The sequence below is a fragment of the Oncorhynchus masou genome, chromosome 10, assembly GCF_036934945.1.
Source record: "Oncorhynchus masou masou isolate Uvic2021 chromosome 10, UVic_Omas_1.1, whole genome shotgun sequence".
NCBI classification, from domain to species: Eukaryota; Metazoa; Chordata; class Actinopteri; order Salmoniformes; family Salmonidae; genus Oncorhynchus; species Oncorhynchus masou.
The window spans coordinates 16,153,693-16,171,192 of NC_088221.1; the positions used below are offsets into that span (position 1 = coordinate 16,153,693).

General features: G+C 44.5%; 1 protein-coding gene across 1 annotated transcript in view; it reads left to right on the forward strand.

The window, feature by feature from the left end:
• Positions 1-17,500, forward strand: part of stxbp5l (syntaxin binding protein 5L) — a 240,711-nt gene that overhangs the window by 14,530 nt on the left and 208,681 nt on the right. The window contains exon 2 of the mRNA XM_064976038.1: positions 9,098-9,195. Coding sequence (XP_064832110.1) covers positions 9,098-9,195 — 98 coding nt within the window. The remainder of the gene's footprint in view (positions 1-9,097; positions 9,196-17,500) is intronic.

The window sequence follows — 17,500 nt, forward strand, 5'->3', positions numbered from 1 at the left end:
ACACACACATGGACACACGCACACACAAACACACACGCATTGTATAACTAGACATATAAATACACCGTCATACAGTATACTCTCTCCTTCACGCACCAATGAGACCCTACACTCTTAGAAACAAGGTTCCATGTAGAACCAAAAAGGGTTCTATCGCTTGCTTCTGTAGCGATGTGTACTTTTGAATGTCACATGTTGAACAATGCTGAACATTCTGTTGATTTGACCTGAAACAACTTTAGGTTTTCTCCCCAAAATACTTTTTTGACACCTAGATGTGATACCATGTGACCTAGCAGGATATACAAGTACTGTTCCCCTCTCTCGTAGTCTCTTTAACTGTGGACCTGAAGGAGGGAGTAGGACCTCCATCTTCAGCAGGCCTGACCATAGGCCCTGGACCTTTGCCTTTAATGGTCAGAACTGATACATAAGGGGAAAAGTACCTTTTCGGGAATTAGTACCTGTAATCTAGTACAGAAATAGGGACGGGTGTTCCCATGCACTAAACAGGCTCAGAAGAAGACATAATACTTTAAAGAGCTGGTGCTGCCTGACCAGTACACGTCAGACAAATCTTCTTCAAGGACAGAAGGAGTAAACAATTAGAGCTCAGCCTGTGAAACTCAACGAAGAAGTGCAACAAGCATAACGACATCAACTCAGGACCAAAGGAAAAACCTGAAGGTTTGAAACCACACAACTGAACCAGAAAGGACACACAGCCATCTTCTTCCTTTATTCTCCTCTATGCTGCCTGAACAAACAAGAAACCACAACAGACTTGGATCACAGACTGAGTTTAACACCATTTAATGTACAGCATCTCCAGTTCTTCACTTCATAACAATTCATTACATTTCCCGATCATTCTCATTATGTTCGGAACTATTTTGAGGAGTGTTGATAAATGTTGATTGTATAAAATCCCTTTTGTTTGTCTGGTTATTCTGGTAAAGGACTCCAAATGATTGTCAAAGAGTTCAGACCTTCAGGTTAGTCAAGTATTACTGTTTTTCTAATTGTAGTCCTATAGAGTTATGATGACAATAAGTCAGAAGTCAGGTCTTCTCAGAATACTATTTTGACCAGTAACTGGACTTTTGCCCTGTTAATAATTATATAGTAATTCTGTAAGTGTCCATATTTCCTCAAATTCCTCCACCTCATCTGCGACTGTTTCCCTCTTCCTTGTAACTGCAGATTTAACCTGTTTAAGTTACAGAATACAGTTGAAGTCGGAGGTTTACATACACTTAGGTTGGAGTCATTAAAACTCGTTTTTCAACCACTCCACCAATTTCTTCATAACAAACAATTGTTTTGGCAAGTCGGTTAGGACATCTACTTTGTGCGTGACACAAGTCATTTTCCCGACAATTGTTTACGGACAGATTATTTCACTTATAATTCACTGTATCACAATTCCAGTGGGTCAAAAGTTAACATACACTGAGTTGGCTGTGTCTTTCAACAGCTTGGAAAATTGCAGAAAATGTCATGGCTTTAGAAGCTTCTGATAGGCAAATTGACATCATTTGAGTCAATTGGAGGTGTACCTGTGGATGCATTTCAAGGCCTACCTTCAAACTCAGTGCCTCTTTGCTTGACATCATAGGAAAATCAAAAGAAATTAGCCAGAACCTCAGAATAAATATTGTAGACCTCCACAAGTCTGGTTCATTCTTGGTAGCAAATGCCTAAAGGTACCACGTTAATCTGTACAAACAATAGTATGCAAGTATAAACACCATGTAACCATGCAGCTGACATACTGCTCAGGAAGGAGACACGTTCTGTCTCCTAGAGATGAACATACTTTAGTGTGAAAAGTGCAAATCAATTCCAGAACAACAGCAAATAACCTTGTGAAGATGCTGGAGGAAACAGGTAGAAAAGTATCTATATCCACAGTAAAAACAGTCCTATATTGACACGTGTTAAATCGGAGGGCTTGTTGTCCGGACCTCTGGCAGTCTCTATGGGGGAGCCACATGGTTTAATTCTCAGGCCGACTCTTTTCTCTGTATACATCAATGATGTTGCTCTTGCTGCTGGTGATTCTCTGATCCACCTATATGCAGACAACACCATTCTGTATACTTCTGGCCCTTCTTTGGACACTGTGTTTCTGCGTCGGGCCTCTACATGGGACGGGAAGGCCACTGGAAGTTCTGTGCTTAGATTCACACCATAATTAGTCTGAGATTGAATTATTTGCTAACAGTGACATTTTCATTGCAAATAAGACACACTGGCTTGGCACTGGGAAAAGATGGAGAGATGTACGCTCGATTTTCATTATCCACCTTTCTTCTTGATACGTTTTGACAGCGACATTTTATCTTGCTATCAAGCAAATTATTTTTAACAAATGTTGACGTTAGCCTCCAGGAGTCTACACTACCTTTTTTATGTAGACCTGTTTTCCCCACCAATCAACACACAGAGAAATAGACAAAAAACAATAATTGAATAGAGACAGGGATTTTATGAGCGTAATCAGATCAACATGATTATCTTATTGTCTCTGAATTTATTTGTGAACCCTTCATTTATACGAATCAAATGAATTAAGCTACATTTAAAATCAATCCCATATACTATGTTCTTACAAAAAAGGTTTGACATGTTCTAGCACTAACTGGCATTAATGGCAACAATGGCTGACAATTAAATAACGTGCCATAGATATCCACGGTATCCCGCAAGGTGTGCTGCAGTATTACACAACTTTTAAAGGAGGAACCACTGTACACTTCATACAGTATATGGAACCCCTAGGGTGGCAGGTAGTCTAGCAGTTACAGCGTTGGGCTAGAAACTAAAAAGGTTGCTGGTTGAAATACTCGAGCCGTCAAGGTGAAACATCTGTTAATGTGCTCTTGAGCAAGGCACCTAACCCCAATTTGCTCCATTATGGCTACTGCCAATAAAATAGTAGTATTACTAAGAAAATAATATCATAAATAATAGAAAATAAATAACAAAATTATTCACAAAAGAATACCAATATATTTTTAAGATGCTATTGTCATTATAGTCACTCTCAAACACAAACAGTTTAGGTAATGCAAAATCTTTTGGGAAATATGCACAGATCGGTGGACAGGAAGGCTCTTTGTTTTGAATGATGGCCCAATGTCAATTCTGGATGCCTTCCGAGGGGTTACGCCTTCCGAGGGGTTATGACTTCCGAGGGGCTATGCCTTCCGAGGGGTTATGTCTTCCGAGGGGTTATGCCTTCCGAGGGGTTATGCCTTCCGAGGGGTTATGCCTTCCGAGGGGTTATGCCATCCGAGGGGTTATGCCTTCCGAGGGGTTATGCCTTCCGAGGGGTTATGCCTTCCGAGGGGTTATGCCATCCGAGGGGTTATGCCTTCCGAGGGGTTATGCCTTCCGAGGGGTTATACCTTCCGAGGGGTTATGCCTTCCGAGGGGTTATGCCTTCCGAGGGGTTATGCCTTCCGAGGGGTTATACCTTCCGAGGGGTTATGCCTTCCGAGGGGTTATGCCTTCCGAGGGGTTATGCCTTCTGAGGGGTTATGCCTTCTTTATGGAACAGTACAATGTGTGCTATTGCCTACCTGGTTCCCGAGAGGAAGAAAAAATGAACATAATTGGGATTCAATCTTATACCTGCAAATATGTAGACAAACTGGTACACAGACATATCATTGTTATAATGCAGAAGACCGACTTACATGCAGTTGTTGCCATCAACAGCAGCCAAAAGAGGGATCCTCTTTCTGCCTGGTAGTTGGGTTCAGCGGCAACATGGCTAGTCCCTCCCATCGGACTCCACCCTGAAATACTGAGATAAAAGTAACAATTAGCTATTTGCCAATGTCAGGCTGGGTCTGCAGTTTTATTTGGCACATTCAATAAGTAAAATGAACGTTTATTCATAAGAGTTAGTGAGCTTGTAAAGTGGCTAGCTAGCTAATTAAAGTGTTTTTCCCCCTATAGGCTTAGCTAGCTAGCTTGCTAGGTAACAAACGGTAGACTGATGTAGTGCTCAAACTTTGAAACAACGTTATCTATCTCGCCCTGTAGTTTATCATGTCATTATGGCTTCATTTATTTGAATGGAAAAATAAACGTTGATTAACTTAAACAACTGCGTTGTTGAGTCATCACTCTGGATAAATGACTGTTGGTGTTGACAGTTTTTGAATTATGGAAACCACTTTCTCAAGGATTGAACCTTTCTCTGAAAAGGGTTCTTACATTTTGACCAAAGAACCAAAAGGTTCTCCATAGAACCCCAATGAACCCTTAATTTGTAAGTGTAGCTAGCACCCATTAGCGAAGAGGAGGTTATCCCAGCTCATTCATTTTTTTCCCCATCCCTTCACTCTGGTCTCATACTGCCCTCTCTCCATGCTCGCTCGACTGGGCATGTGTGTCTGTGTGTGTGTGTGTGTGTTTGTGTTTGTGCTTGTGCTTGTGCTTGGGAAGCACTTATTATATCTGGATGTGGATAAGAATGGCTTCCTCCCATTCTGTGAGAATCTGTAAGCTGCTGTCTCTGTACTGAAGGAAGGACTTACAGCTTTCTGGCTTCCTCAAACATTACACCAGACCAGCCAAATCAATAGTCACGATCCTCCCTTTTTCCTATCGCCTTTTCTCACTTAGAATATTTCACTGTCATCCACAATCAGGCAATGGGAATTGTTCACAACTGACATAATGATGTACTTCGATGTGCTGATTCCTACTCCCTCCTCGTTCTCTTTTTTTACGTCTCTAACTATGGAGAGACCCCGTCTAGCCCGTCCCCCTCTCCTCCACTCCTCCTTTCATCCCCCTCTCCTCCACTCCTCCTTTCATCCCCCTCTCCTCCACTCCTCCTTTCATCCCCCTCTCCTCCACTCCTCCTTTCATCCCCCTCTCCTCCACTCCTCCTTTCATCCCCCTCTCCTACAGTACCAGTGTTCAGATCTGTCTTTTATTTTTAGTCCTCTGCACATCAAAGGAATTTTAGAGTAGCCTCAAAATATCTCCCCCTTCACTGTTGGTGAGGAGGTTCAGTTGAGTTGTCCTCTCTGTCTTCACCTTCTTCTGACTGATGGAAACAGCTCATAATTCAATGACGCAAGGTTAAATAGGTATTCCTAGCGCAGGAAGTTAATTCCATTTCCCTTCAACTACTGTGTCTTCTCTGAGGCTGCGATCACCCAATGAGGCAATAGAGTGTGGTTGGATGCACAGAGCCACAGACATGTACACACACATGGCAGAATCACAATCACACCCACGCTTGCACAGACAGTAGTATGTATCAGCGGGCCCCCTGCTGCATGTGACGCATGTTTAGTGTGATGTTGAACATGTGCGTATGCATGTCCGTGTTTGTGTACATTCTTGGGTCTCTCTCACACACACACACACACACACACACACACACACACACACACACACACACACACACACACACACACACACACACACACACACACACAACCCCCCCCCCCTCCCCCCATACACACACACAATGCATTATTCACTCCTAGTCAGTATTTCTGCCTCAGGTTGTGCTTCACCAGTGCCTTCTGAATCTCTCCCCAGTTGTTTCTTTATCTATGGTTTGTATACTAACGAAAACGTATGCACTCACTACTGTAAGTCGCTCTGGATAAGAGTGTCTGCTAAAGGACTCAGATGTAAAGTGCAAATGTATATGCGACTACTACATATTACGGTGTGTGTATTAATGTATAAAACAACGTGCTGTTTTTTGTCGTTGTTACTGCTTGGATCTGTTGTTTGTGTTTAATGCTCTAGGCCTCTCCTGCTCTAATGTGTTTGTTTTTTTATCCATCCAAGCTGGTACAGTGTAAGAACGTTCAGGTAGCAAATGGCAAAACAAAATGTTCCTCTGGATGTGATTCAAGCACGTTTTATGTTTGACTTCAGAGATCTTTCTCAGAGTTACAGTAGTGTTTTTGTGTTTCTTTTATTGGATTGAAACGTGTGAGGAGACATGTTTGCTGTGGTTTCACCAGAAACGCCAGGCTCCAGTGTTTGATTATGAGCAGCTGATGAAGTCTCGGGTATGAGGCTGAGTTGACGAAGCTCTGTGTTGACAATGACTGGTCCGTCTCCGTTGTGGCATAGAGGTCACTGTAGCTGAGAGCGACATCAGGATGGAGTCGCAACACTTCTGTTAGAAGATATTTAGATTAGGCTCGTCTTGTCCACTAGAATTAGCAGAGAAAGTGGCGAGAGAGATCGAGAGTGAGCGATAGACAGAAGGTGGCGGTGAGAGGATGTGGGACAGAGCTGGGGGGGGGGGGGGGCAGACAGGGAGACAGCAAGAAGGAGAGAGCGAGAGAAGGAGCAATACGGGTATAGCTTGATATCTTGACACCCTCTGAAGATACCTCTGACAGGCCTCTGACATAAAAAGAGAGCAGATCTTATAATGTGGCAAGATAACGACAGTCTCCCAAGAGGAGGAGAGAGGAACGGGAGTTATCATCAAACACTGCCTGTCTGCTACAGTAGGAGTCCGACACAGAGCCAGTACTGAAACACAATGAGGAGTTATAGCTACGACACATAGATAACTCAGCTGCATGTGGAGCCCCACACATCCATAATACAGACAAATACTGTTTCAGTATGTAGCGAGAGAGAGAAAGAAAGAGAGGGAGAAATAGAATGAGGGTGCAATGAGAGTGTAAGAGCAACCATAGAGATGGACCCAGAGCAGATGCACGCACGCGCACACACACGCACAGAAAAAAATGGCTTTAGAGGTTGTGAAATATGCATGAGCAGCTCTGAGATTCACCAGGGTAAATGCATTTTTCATCCATTTCATGTCTGTGATGTGTATATTTAATGGTTCTTTCCTCCGGGTGGGTCTCTATTGGCCCCATCTGTAGCATGAGCAGAGTGCACCGAGCTGGGCTTGGTACGTCAGGGGCCTTGGGGGGGAGGTGTTCCCCATATCTCCCTCCTCTCCAGGTCGTCACAAGTTATTGGCAGCTGGTGGTTAGTTAAGAGGTCAGGTCCACACAGCAGCAGCAGTTCACCCCAGCCAGGACTGTTCTACTGCTGATTGAAAGGTTCCTTCTGTACAGTGGGGATTATTGCCAGGGACCCTCTACCCACCACACCTACAGGGGTTTGCTGTGTGTGTGTGTGTGTGTGTGTGTGTGTGTGTGTGTGTGTGTGTGTGTGTGTTTGTGTGTGTGTGTGTGTGTGTGTGTGTGTGTGTGTGTGTGTGTGTGTGTGTGTGTGTGTGTGTGTGTGTGTGTGTGTGTGTGTGTGTGTGTGTGTGTGTGTGTGTGTGTGTGTGTGTGTGTGTGTGCGTGCGTGCGTGCGTGCGTGTGTGCGCGTGTGTCACTCAAGAATTTCATTATTGTTAACCCATCTCCCCAACCCTGCACTTACACAGTGTCTGCAGGCAGATTAATGTCGGATGATTGAGTGTTACGTTCTCAGCCTTTTGAGAAGCATAAACACATATCTCTCCTTTCAAAGGTGTTGGCAAAACAACATATGCACTGAGAATAGGAAGAAATCAAAATACAAAATGCAAGATGTTTACTCTTCTCAACGAACACACTACCTCTGTTGCTTCCTCCTATTCCAACGTGTGATGCTGCTATCCTTTGATAGCAGCATGCTGTGAATTATCCGTGCGATCATAACCTTCATATTCTTTCCCATTTTCTTTTAGTACGTGGTATCAGAGACACAGCAGAGCACAAAAACAGAACAGGTGTACGCTGATATTCATTTTATTTTTTCAACTGTTCCATTGATTATGCCAAGGCATATTTGATTTGGTTTCCCTAGTTTTTCTATGATTAGTAAATATTTGACAGTGTATCCACATAGCACTCCCTCTCCTCTGAAAACTGGCTGTATGCAAGTTGAGATAGTGGACGTTAGAAAGCCGCTTGATTTGAGGTGGACAGACACAGAAGAAGCAGGGTTACAGTAGGAGTCTGGAGGCTGCTGGGGGTTTTAATAGTGGGCAATAAAACAGGCCCCTAAATGAAAATCTATAGGCTATAAAGTCCTTCATTAGCACGAGTGTGAGTAGTGGAGCAGATGCCACATGTAAACATACCGGATGCACACACACACACATTCCCTTTTTTGGCATGATTCACACCTTTCTCTCTCTCTCTCTCAGCCTCTCTCAGCCTCTCTCTCTCTCCCTCCCTCTCTCTCAGCCTCTCTCTCTCAGCTTGTATGACCTCTCTCTCTCTCTCAGCCTCTCTCTCTCGCGCTCTCTCTCTCTCACTCAGCTTGTATTACCTCTCTCTCGCTCTCTCATGACCCCTCTCTCTCTCTCTCTCACACACAGCTTTTATGACCACTCTATCTCATTCATTCAGCCTGTTGTTTGGTAGCCCCGCTCCAATTTCATGTCTATGAATTAAAGATGAGAGGACAGAGACGTTGTTGCCATAATTCAGCCAAACACAGGAGCTAGTCTGAATGGAAACAGATGAACAGGGCCACTGCTGGGTTTCCTGGGAGGCCATTGGATAACACACAGCTTAACTGTCCATTCCAACACAGTCATTGGAAAGTTGTTGTCGCCTATATGGATTTCAGCACAGTGCAGACAGCGGACAGCGTCAATGCATATATTCCAGCACCACCCTGTTTGGACAGCTCTCGTATGATTACCAGTATAGATTCTGGGCAGTGACAGCATTGATTTCAGCACCACTGCTAGCGGACAGCATCCATGCAGATTTAAACACCAGTTTTAGTTGACGGGGGGAAAGAGCTGCTGAATATTTCAGCACCATGGACAGCAGCTCAGTGTAGACTCTTGCTGTTTACCTATTCTAGAAGCCCCTTCTTCCTTCTCTGTTTTCTGGGCTCTTATGGGCTCTTGCTCCTGATTCATTACTTCTATCTTTAGATGTTTGTTTGTCTCTGACAAAATCTATTTGTCTATTAATCTATTGATCTATTTTAGTAATAAAATAAAAAGAGTTTTCCTACATACTGATCACAATTCCGTAACATATGTACACATTTAACCAATTTCTAACTCTAACAATGTGTATTGAATGTGAATGGTAATTAAAGTGTGTTTGTGTTTTTCCTATTCCAGACGGTACGCCATGGCTTCCCGTACCAGCCCACCTGCCTGGCCTTTGATCCCGTCCAGAAGATCCTGGCCATCGGCTCCAGAACAGGAGGCATTCGGATGTATCCTTTCCTTTCTCTCCATCCCTCCCTCCCTCCCCCTGACTTGTCGTTCTGTGTTGCAATGCTGTCATGGCTGTCATTTCACAGAGTCAAACCTGTCCGTTCGCCTGTTCCCAAGAGGCACCTGGGCCGGGGAGGATGTGGTGGACGTGGACGTGTAGCGCCTCAGGTAGGAGATTATACTCTCATACATCCAGCCTCATTCTGCTCATACCCATCACCCACTGGGGATCGGCACGGAGCCAGGTGGATGGTCCTGACATTAGCGTCAGCGATAGACACCAGCAAATTTGACTAGCTACTGAGTGAGAGAAAAGTGTGTGTGTGTGTGCTTGGAAGAGAGAGAGCGTGTTTGTGTGAGAGATAGAGAGAGAGAGAGAGAGAGAGAGAGAGAGAGAGAGAGAGAGAGAGAGAGAGAGAGAGAGAGAGAGAGAGAGAGAGAGAGAGAGAGAGAGAGAGAGAGAGAGAGAGAGAGAGAGAGAGAGAGAGAGAGAGAGAGAGAGAGAGAGAGAGAGAGAGAGAGAGAGAGAGAGAGAGAGAGATTTGTGAGGGTACAGAGAATAGCTAATGAAAAAAGAAAATGTGATTTGATTAAATTATTGGCTTGGCCAAAAATAGATCTCTTGCTTTCTACCTGTCTCACTCACTCACTCACTCACTCACTCACTCACTCACTCACTCACTCACTCACTCACTCACTCACTCACTCACTCACTCACTCACTCACTCACTCACCCTCTCCCTATATGTCGGTCTCTTCCTCTCTTCCTCTGCCTCTCTCTCTCTCTCTCTCTCTCTCTCTCTCTCTCTCTCTCTCTTTCTCTTTCTGGACCTGCAGCAGAGGCTTTGATGAAGCCCTGACTGGAGGGAGAGCTCAGGTTTCTGTATGATGGAGACCCGTGACGGAATTAGCATTAGCATTGAAAGGCTAAACACAAATACCACCGCTCTCTCTCATGTGGCCTGTCATTCAGTCCATCTCTCTATTCCTTCCATTCTTTCTTTCCCTCCCTCTTTCATTCTCTCTCTTCTCTTTCCATTTCTCTTTCTTTTTTCTCTACACCTCTTACTCTCCTCTCTCTCCCTTCTTTCTCTGTTCTTCCTGTGCTTTGAAAGTGTCTGGGTATAGACTAGAGGATACATGGCAACACCTAACGTGGCTGTTCTTTGTCTAGGTCCATATTGGATCCCTCTTTTCTCTTTGTCTTTGTTGTGTCCATGGAGCCTCTCACAAACACACACACACACACACACACACACCCACACACCCTGCTCTATACAAACACTATAGTCTTCTCCAGATGACATGATGGCATTGAAAACAGTCCCGTTATTACAGGTGCATTGTATTATTCATCATCTGATAGTAGGTCGGACAGAAGTGGGTGTGGTTTAGAGTTTTGATGGTTGTGATTGGACGGTAATTGGACAAGGGGGTGTGATTTTCAGACGTGTTGTTACACCTTATCAGCTGTTGTTTCTCGCAATCTGTCTCCTTACCAGTGTTTTTGTAGTCTTAGTCTTGCAATCAGCCTTATTTTCTTTACGCCCTCTCATTCTCCCTCTCCCTCCCTCATTTCGCTGCATCTCTCTTTATTTCCAACCTCTCTGACCCATATCTTCAGATGGTGATTTCCCCTGCCTGTCTGCTATAGCAGCACATTGGCACCAGGTAGAAATATATATTTTCTTCCTGTTAAAAAATCCTTATTGATCTCCGGAGCTCCGAAGTTAAACATTCAGATGAGAGTATTGATTGTGTGTGTCTGTGTGCACCGTGCCGGTACACTCCCCATGTAATTCATTTCAAGGACGCGCGTGTGTGTGTGTGTGTGTGTATGTATGTGCGTGTGTGGGTGTGATCAATATTGTTGCTGATTTCTGGACCAAATCCCTCACATGGACTCCCACAGAGTCAGAAAGCCCTGTCACCCTATCCGTGGCTGCAGGAATGATCAATACATTGATCATGATTGGTTAGATAATCCTAATTGGTTAGTGAATCTGGTGACCTAGTTCAGAATGTAGATTTATCACGAGAGGCCCACACATAATACCTAGTTCTGCCAGAATGATTCAAATCTCACATTTCTGGGAAATAGAACACAATACAAATGAGATCAAAATAGGGAAAAAAATCATACATTTACATTTGTTTTTCCTATTCAGAAAAGTGGGAGAAAAAATGGCTTGACATATTTCAACTGCTTTCTAATTCATGTATTTATTGAACCCTTGTTTTACCAGGTCAGTTGACTGAGAACACGTTCTCATTTACAGCAACGACCTGGGGAATAGTTACAGGGGAGAGGAGGGGGGATGTATGAGCCAATTGGAAGCTGGGGATGATGAAGTGGCCATGATGGTATGAGGACCAAATTGGGAATTTAGCCAGGACACCGGGGTTAACAGTCCTACTCGTACGATTCAGTGCCATGTGATCTTTAGTGACCACAGAGCCTGGACACACATTTAACATCCCACCCTGAAAGATGCTAAATATAGTAACAATCAAATTATAAACAACTTATTATAACATTTCTTATAACTTAAAAATAAAGATCATCATACATAGTGACAGTACACATTAATAACATTTCACACATCTGACGACAGAGAATGTTCTGCCAAGCATCCTCGGACTGAAGCCGAGTCTCAGTTCAAATGCCTGTTGACTCGTTACAACTTCGGTTTTAAGCACGAAGGGATTTCGTCCCTCTGTGACCAAGTTGTGTTTTGTATGGTCTTGTTTCAATTCTACAAAGTTATTTTTCAATTGTTTATGTTCAGCGCTCTAAATTCCTCTGAGAACATCACAGTGGGATCCGACACACATCAATAGACGCAAGCCGGTCTGGCCTTTTGAGGAAGTCTAAAACCACGTGGGTCTGTGACTCTCGCAGCCAGAGAAAATCGATCCTTTGTCTGGATAAGTCAGAAAATGTGACGTGGCAATCCCTATGCAAATGAGGAGTCAGATTTCACAGGCTGCATGTCAGCAATTCATGTTGTGCCATTCACAGAGTGCTCTGTTCATGTCACGTTCTGACCTTAGTTCTTTTCCTATGTCTTTGCTTAGGTTGGTCAGGGCGTGAGTTTTGGTGGGTTGTCTATGTTAGTTTTTCTATGTTGTGTTTTGCGTTTGGCCTGGTATGGTTCTCAATCAGAGGCAGGTGTCGTTAGTTGTCTCTTTTTGAGAATCATACTTCGGTAGCCTTTTCCCACCTGTGTTTCGTGGGTGATTGTTTTCTGTCTTTGTGTATGTCACCAGACAGGACTGTTTCGTTTCGTGTTATTCTCTTTGCTATTTTTGTTTTAGTGTTCTGTGTTTAATAAATTCATCATGAACACGTACCACGCTGCGCATTGGTCCTCCGATCCTTCATACTCCTCAGACGAAGAACGTTACAGTACACCAAAAATGTAGTTCGGAACTGTTCCAGAACCGCTCAAAGTTCCCTAAATAGAGGACTTTAAATCTATAGCTCGGTAGGTAAAGCATGGCGCTTGCAATGCCATGATAGTGGGCTCAATTTCCGGGACCACCCATATGTAAAAAAATGACGTGTGTCACGCCATGACCTTAGAGAGCCTTTTTATTTCTCTATTTGGTTAGGTCAGGGTGTGATTTGGGTGAGCATTCTAGTTTGTCTATTTCTTTGTTGGCCGGGTATGGTTCCCAATCAGAGGCAGCTGTCTATCGTTGTCTCTGATTGGGAATCAAACTTAGGCAGCCTGTTTTCCACCTCAGTTTGTGGGATCTTGTTTTTGCATCGTTGCTGTGGAGCCTGCAGAACTTTACGTTTGTTTGTATTTTGTAGTTTTTTTGGTGACCTTTGAAAATAAATTAATATGTACGCCTAACACGCTGCACCTCGGTCCAATTCATCAAACGAGCGTAACAATGCGTTGCTCAACATAAAAGCGTCCGCTAAATTACACATATTAATATTATGTATATATATATATATATATCATAATGCTCCCCTGTACATCCTGGGTCCATTGTGAAAATCCTACTGGTAGTGTTGCTCTAGAACTGGCCCAGGCCCTACTCCGGTGTCTGTGAGTGGTGCATAATGATGATGTCATCGATGCTGGGCTGGCAGACTGTCACTCTGCAGTGGGACCACCCAGTGACTAGATCCCAGAGAGCTGCTGGCTGGCAGACTGTCACTCTACAGTGGGACGACCCAGTGACTAGATCCAAGACAGTTACTGAGATCTGGCACAGACCCTATGTGATTGACGTGGTGTGTGTGGTTGAAAGACCCTACAATCATACAATAACTTGTGTGTCATCTTCAGCAGAATTGAAACAGACCATTTGTTTTATGTGTTATGCAGTGCACTCACATTTTGTTTGAAATCTATTTGTGTGTGTCTATATATCTTTCTCTGTGTCTTTGTATGTATCTGTCTGTCACTGCCTCTGTGTGTGTGTCTGTCTGTCTGTCTGTCTGTCTGTCTGTCTGTCTGTGTAGCTGTCTTACTGTGCCTATGTGTATCTGTCTGTCTGTCTCTGCGTCTGTGTGTATGAGTGTTTGCCATTCCTGTTATCCTGCCGTGCCATGCTGGATTGGAAAAAGGCTTTTCAATAAAAAGCCAGGTAATAGAATCCTCTTCTGTCTGATGGACAGTCACTTCTCATCACGGCCTATCAACAGACACACCGACCGACCTGTCAGTCACTTCTCATCACAGCCTATCAACAGACACACTGACCGACCTGACAGTCACTTCTCATCACAGCCTATAAACAGACACACCGACCGATCTGTCAGTTACTTCTCATCACAGCGTATCAACAGACACACCGACCGACCTGACACTTCTCATCACAGCCAACCGACCGCTCACACAGCCACAGATACATTGACCAGCCTATTGGGAGAGAGAGGATGGGAGGATGGGAGGAGAGAAGGGAGAGAAATAGAGAAAGAGGAGCTGCAGGAAGGAAAAAGGAAGGAAAGAGTGGAGGGTGTAAGAGGATGAGAAAAAAAGAGAAGCAAATACACAAGGAGGAAAGAAGGGAACCGAGGAGAAGAGGGAGGCAAGGGTTTAGGATGAGAGGATGAAGGGTAGAAAGGGGTGCCTGAGAAGGAGGGAATAGGAGGAGGATGAGGAGGAAATAAAAGAATGGTAAGCAGAAGGATGAAGAAAGTCAATTTCAGTCCACCCTGATTATAGGGCCGCTGCTGGGCTGTGATTTGAGTAACAGCAGTATTGTAGGACATAGACATGTAGCAGTTATGTGCCTGGTGGTTATTGTGAGATTGTGTGTGTGTGTGTGCCTGCCTGCCTGCCTGTGTGCGTGTGTGTCTGATGAAGTGTTTTGTAGCAGTGGTCTGCCTGGTCGTTTGCAGGCGTGGCACGTGCTGGATTCACTGCAGATCCTCTCTCCCATCAAACTAATGTCCTAATAATGGTTCTGGCACCCGTGTGGACGGACACACACACACCCACACACACACACACACACACGAACACACACACACACGAACACACACACACACGAACACACACAAACAACTGTCAGACATCGGCCAGGCAGTGTGCTGTGTTTGCTGTCAGCTCTGTAGCCCACCATTGAGTCATCAAAATGCTTCCAGAGAAATATTTCCAACAACACACAGCAGCAGCAGTATAGACACAACGAGACATCCCACAGTGGTTGCAGTGACAGCTGCCATACTCGTCCTGTCACAGCACTTTGTGACAGTACAGCAGTACAGCCAGGCTGAATAGGGACAATGACAATGACAATGATAGCCACCTCGCTTCTCTGCTGACTCCAGTCCTATAGCCGGGACGTCTGCTCTATACACTGGCTATATGATAGACTCACCGTGGCGTCGTATCTGTTTCGGAGAGATAATGTTGATACGTTTGCTAGCAATATTCTCTTCTTTGGTATGGTAGAGTGCCACTGGGCTATTTAATGTATCCACACGTTAGACCCACAGTCACATCGGTACAGGGATAAACGTGGCGACAGTGCTGATACATTCTCTAGGGCTAGGACATCAGCAATATTATTGTACTCTACTGGCTATATGATACTCTGTTGTTTAGCAACTGCATGGAGCTGGTATATGATCTACGTAGTGATATTTGGTGGTATATACACTACATGACTAAAAGTATGTGGATACCTGCTCGTCGAACATCTCATTCCAAAATCATGGGCTTTAATATGGAGTCGGTCCTCCTCTTGTTGCTATAACAGCCTCCATTCTTCTGGGAAGGCTTTCCACTCGATGTTGGAAAATTGCTGTGGGGATTTTCTTCCATTCACTCACAAAAGCATTGGTGTGTTCGAGCAATGATGTTGGCGACTAGGCCTGGCTCGTAGTCGGCGTTCCAATTCATCCCAAAGGTGTTCGATGGGGTTGAGGTCAAGGCTCTGTGCAGGCTAGTCAAGTTCTTCCACACCGATCTCGACAAACCATTTCTGTATGGACCTTGCTTTTTGCATGGGGGCATTGTCATGCTGAAACAGGAAAGGAGTTGGAAGCAAAGAATCATCAAAAAATGTCATTGTATGCTGAAGCATTAAGATTTCCCTTCACTTGTGTGTGGCTCCTCGGCCATGGAAACCCATTTTATGAAGCTCCCGATGAACAGTTCTTGTGCTGACGTTGCTTCCAGAGGCAGTTTGGAACTCGGTAGTGAGTGTTGCAACCGAGGACAGATGATTTTTATGCGCTTCGGCACTCGGCCGTCCTGTTCTGTGAGCTTGTGTGGCCTGTCATTTCGCGGCTGATCCGTTGTTACTCCTAGACATTTCCACGTCACAATAACAGCACTTACAGTTGACCGGGGGCAGCTTTGGCGTATGTGTTATTTCAACGTTTTGATGTCTTCACTATTACTCCGCAATGTAGAAGAGAAACCCTTGGACGAGTAGCTGTGTCCAACCTTTTGACTGGTACTGTAGATACATATGGAGCATGCGACTCTTCATTTTTTCTATCTTCCAGTTCATACTCCGTTCGTCAGCACCTCCACGCTAAGTCATGTTCTCTGGGTTTGCTCCAGCTCACAGTTTTAATTAGAAAATTCCATCCCAACAATGCAGAACTCTTCCATCGTATGCCCAGTACCTAGAAAGATCAACCCTTCCTGCAACAATGACTACCGCCCTGTAGCTTTAACATTCGGCGAAGAAGACCTTTGAAAGGCTGATTCCATTCCCACTCTCTCTACTCATCACTCCCTGTTATCATCTATGCATAGCCACTTTAATAACCCAACCTGCATGTACATCATTTCCTCAACTACCTTTGACGCCGGTGCCCCCGCACATTGACACATAGACTCTGTACCGGTATCCCCTGTATATAGCCCCGCTATTGTTATTCACTACTGCTCTTTCATTATTTGTTATTCTTATCTCTTACTTTTTTTTCGGGGGGGGGGGGGGGTGTATTTTCTTCAAACTGCATTGTTGGTTAAGGGCTTGTAAGTAAGCATTTCACTGTGAGGTTATATTCTGCACATGTGACACATAACATTTGATTTGATGTGATTCTTCGCCAGCTACAAAAGGAGGTATGCTCTTACTCAGACCCACTCCGGTTTGCCTACAAGCGGCACAGGGGTGTTGATGATTCACTCCCTACAGCACAGTGCCCACACCCACATGGAGAAGCCCAAAACTGACAGGATGGTATTTGTGGATTTCTCTAGTGTCTTCAACATAGTACAGCTTAACTTAACGGGTCAAAAGCTCCAGAACATGAATTTCAATCCACATCTGATTCTCTGGGGTCCTCTCCTTCCTGACAAATAGACACCAGCCAGTCAGATTCAACAGTCGCTGCAGCTCATCCAGAACCATCTGTAGAGTATCGCCACGATGCTCTGTCATCTCGCCGGTGTTATTCACCCTCTACACAGGCCACTGTAGGATCTCGGACCCAGATGTGACGTTGATGAAAGTACTTGGACGATACAGTTATAATGGCCACGGAACTCAGAGACCTCCAGGCTGCAATCTACAGGTTTTACCCTCTGATGTAGCCGGAACTACCTGGATCTCAACTCAAACGCCTGGTCATTGACTTCAGAAGAGACCATCCTCCCACTCCAGCGCTGGAGATTAACGGCCAGGTCATTGAGTGAGTGGAGGACTATAAATACTTAGCAACCATCCTCGACAACAAGTTCTCCATCAAAAAGGAACACAGAACCGATTCACTCTGTCGACAACGGCTGTTCTTTTTACAGAAATTGAGGACATTTAATGTACCCCAATCCATCCAAGCATTTAATAGATTCTTCATAGCAACCATGTTATCTT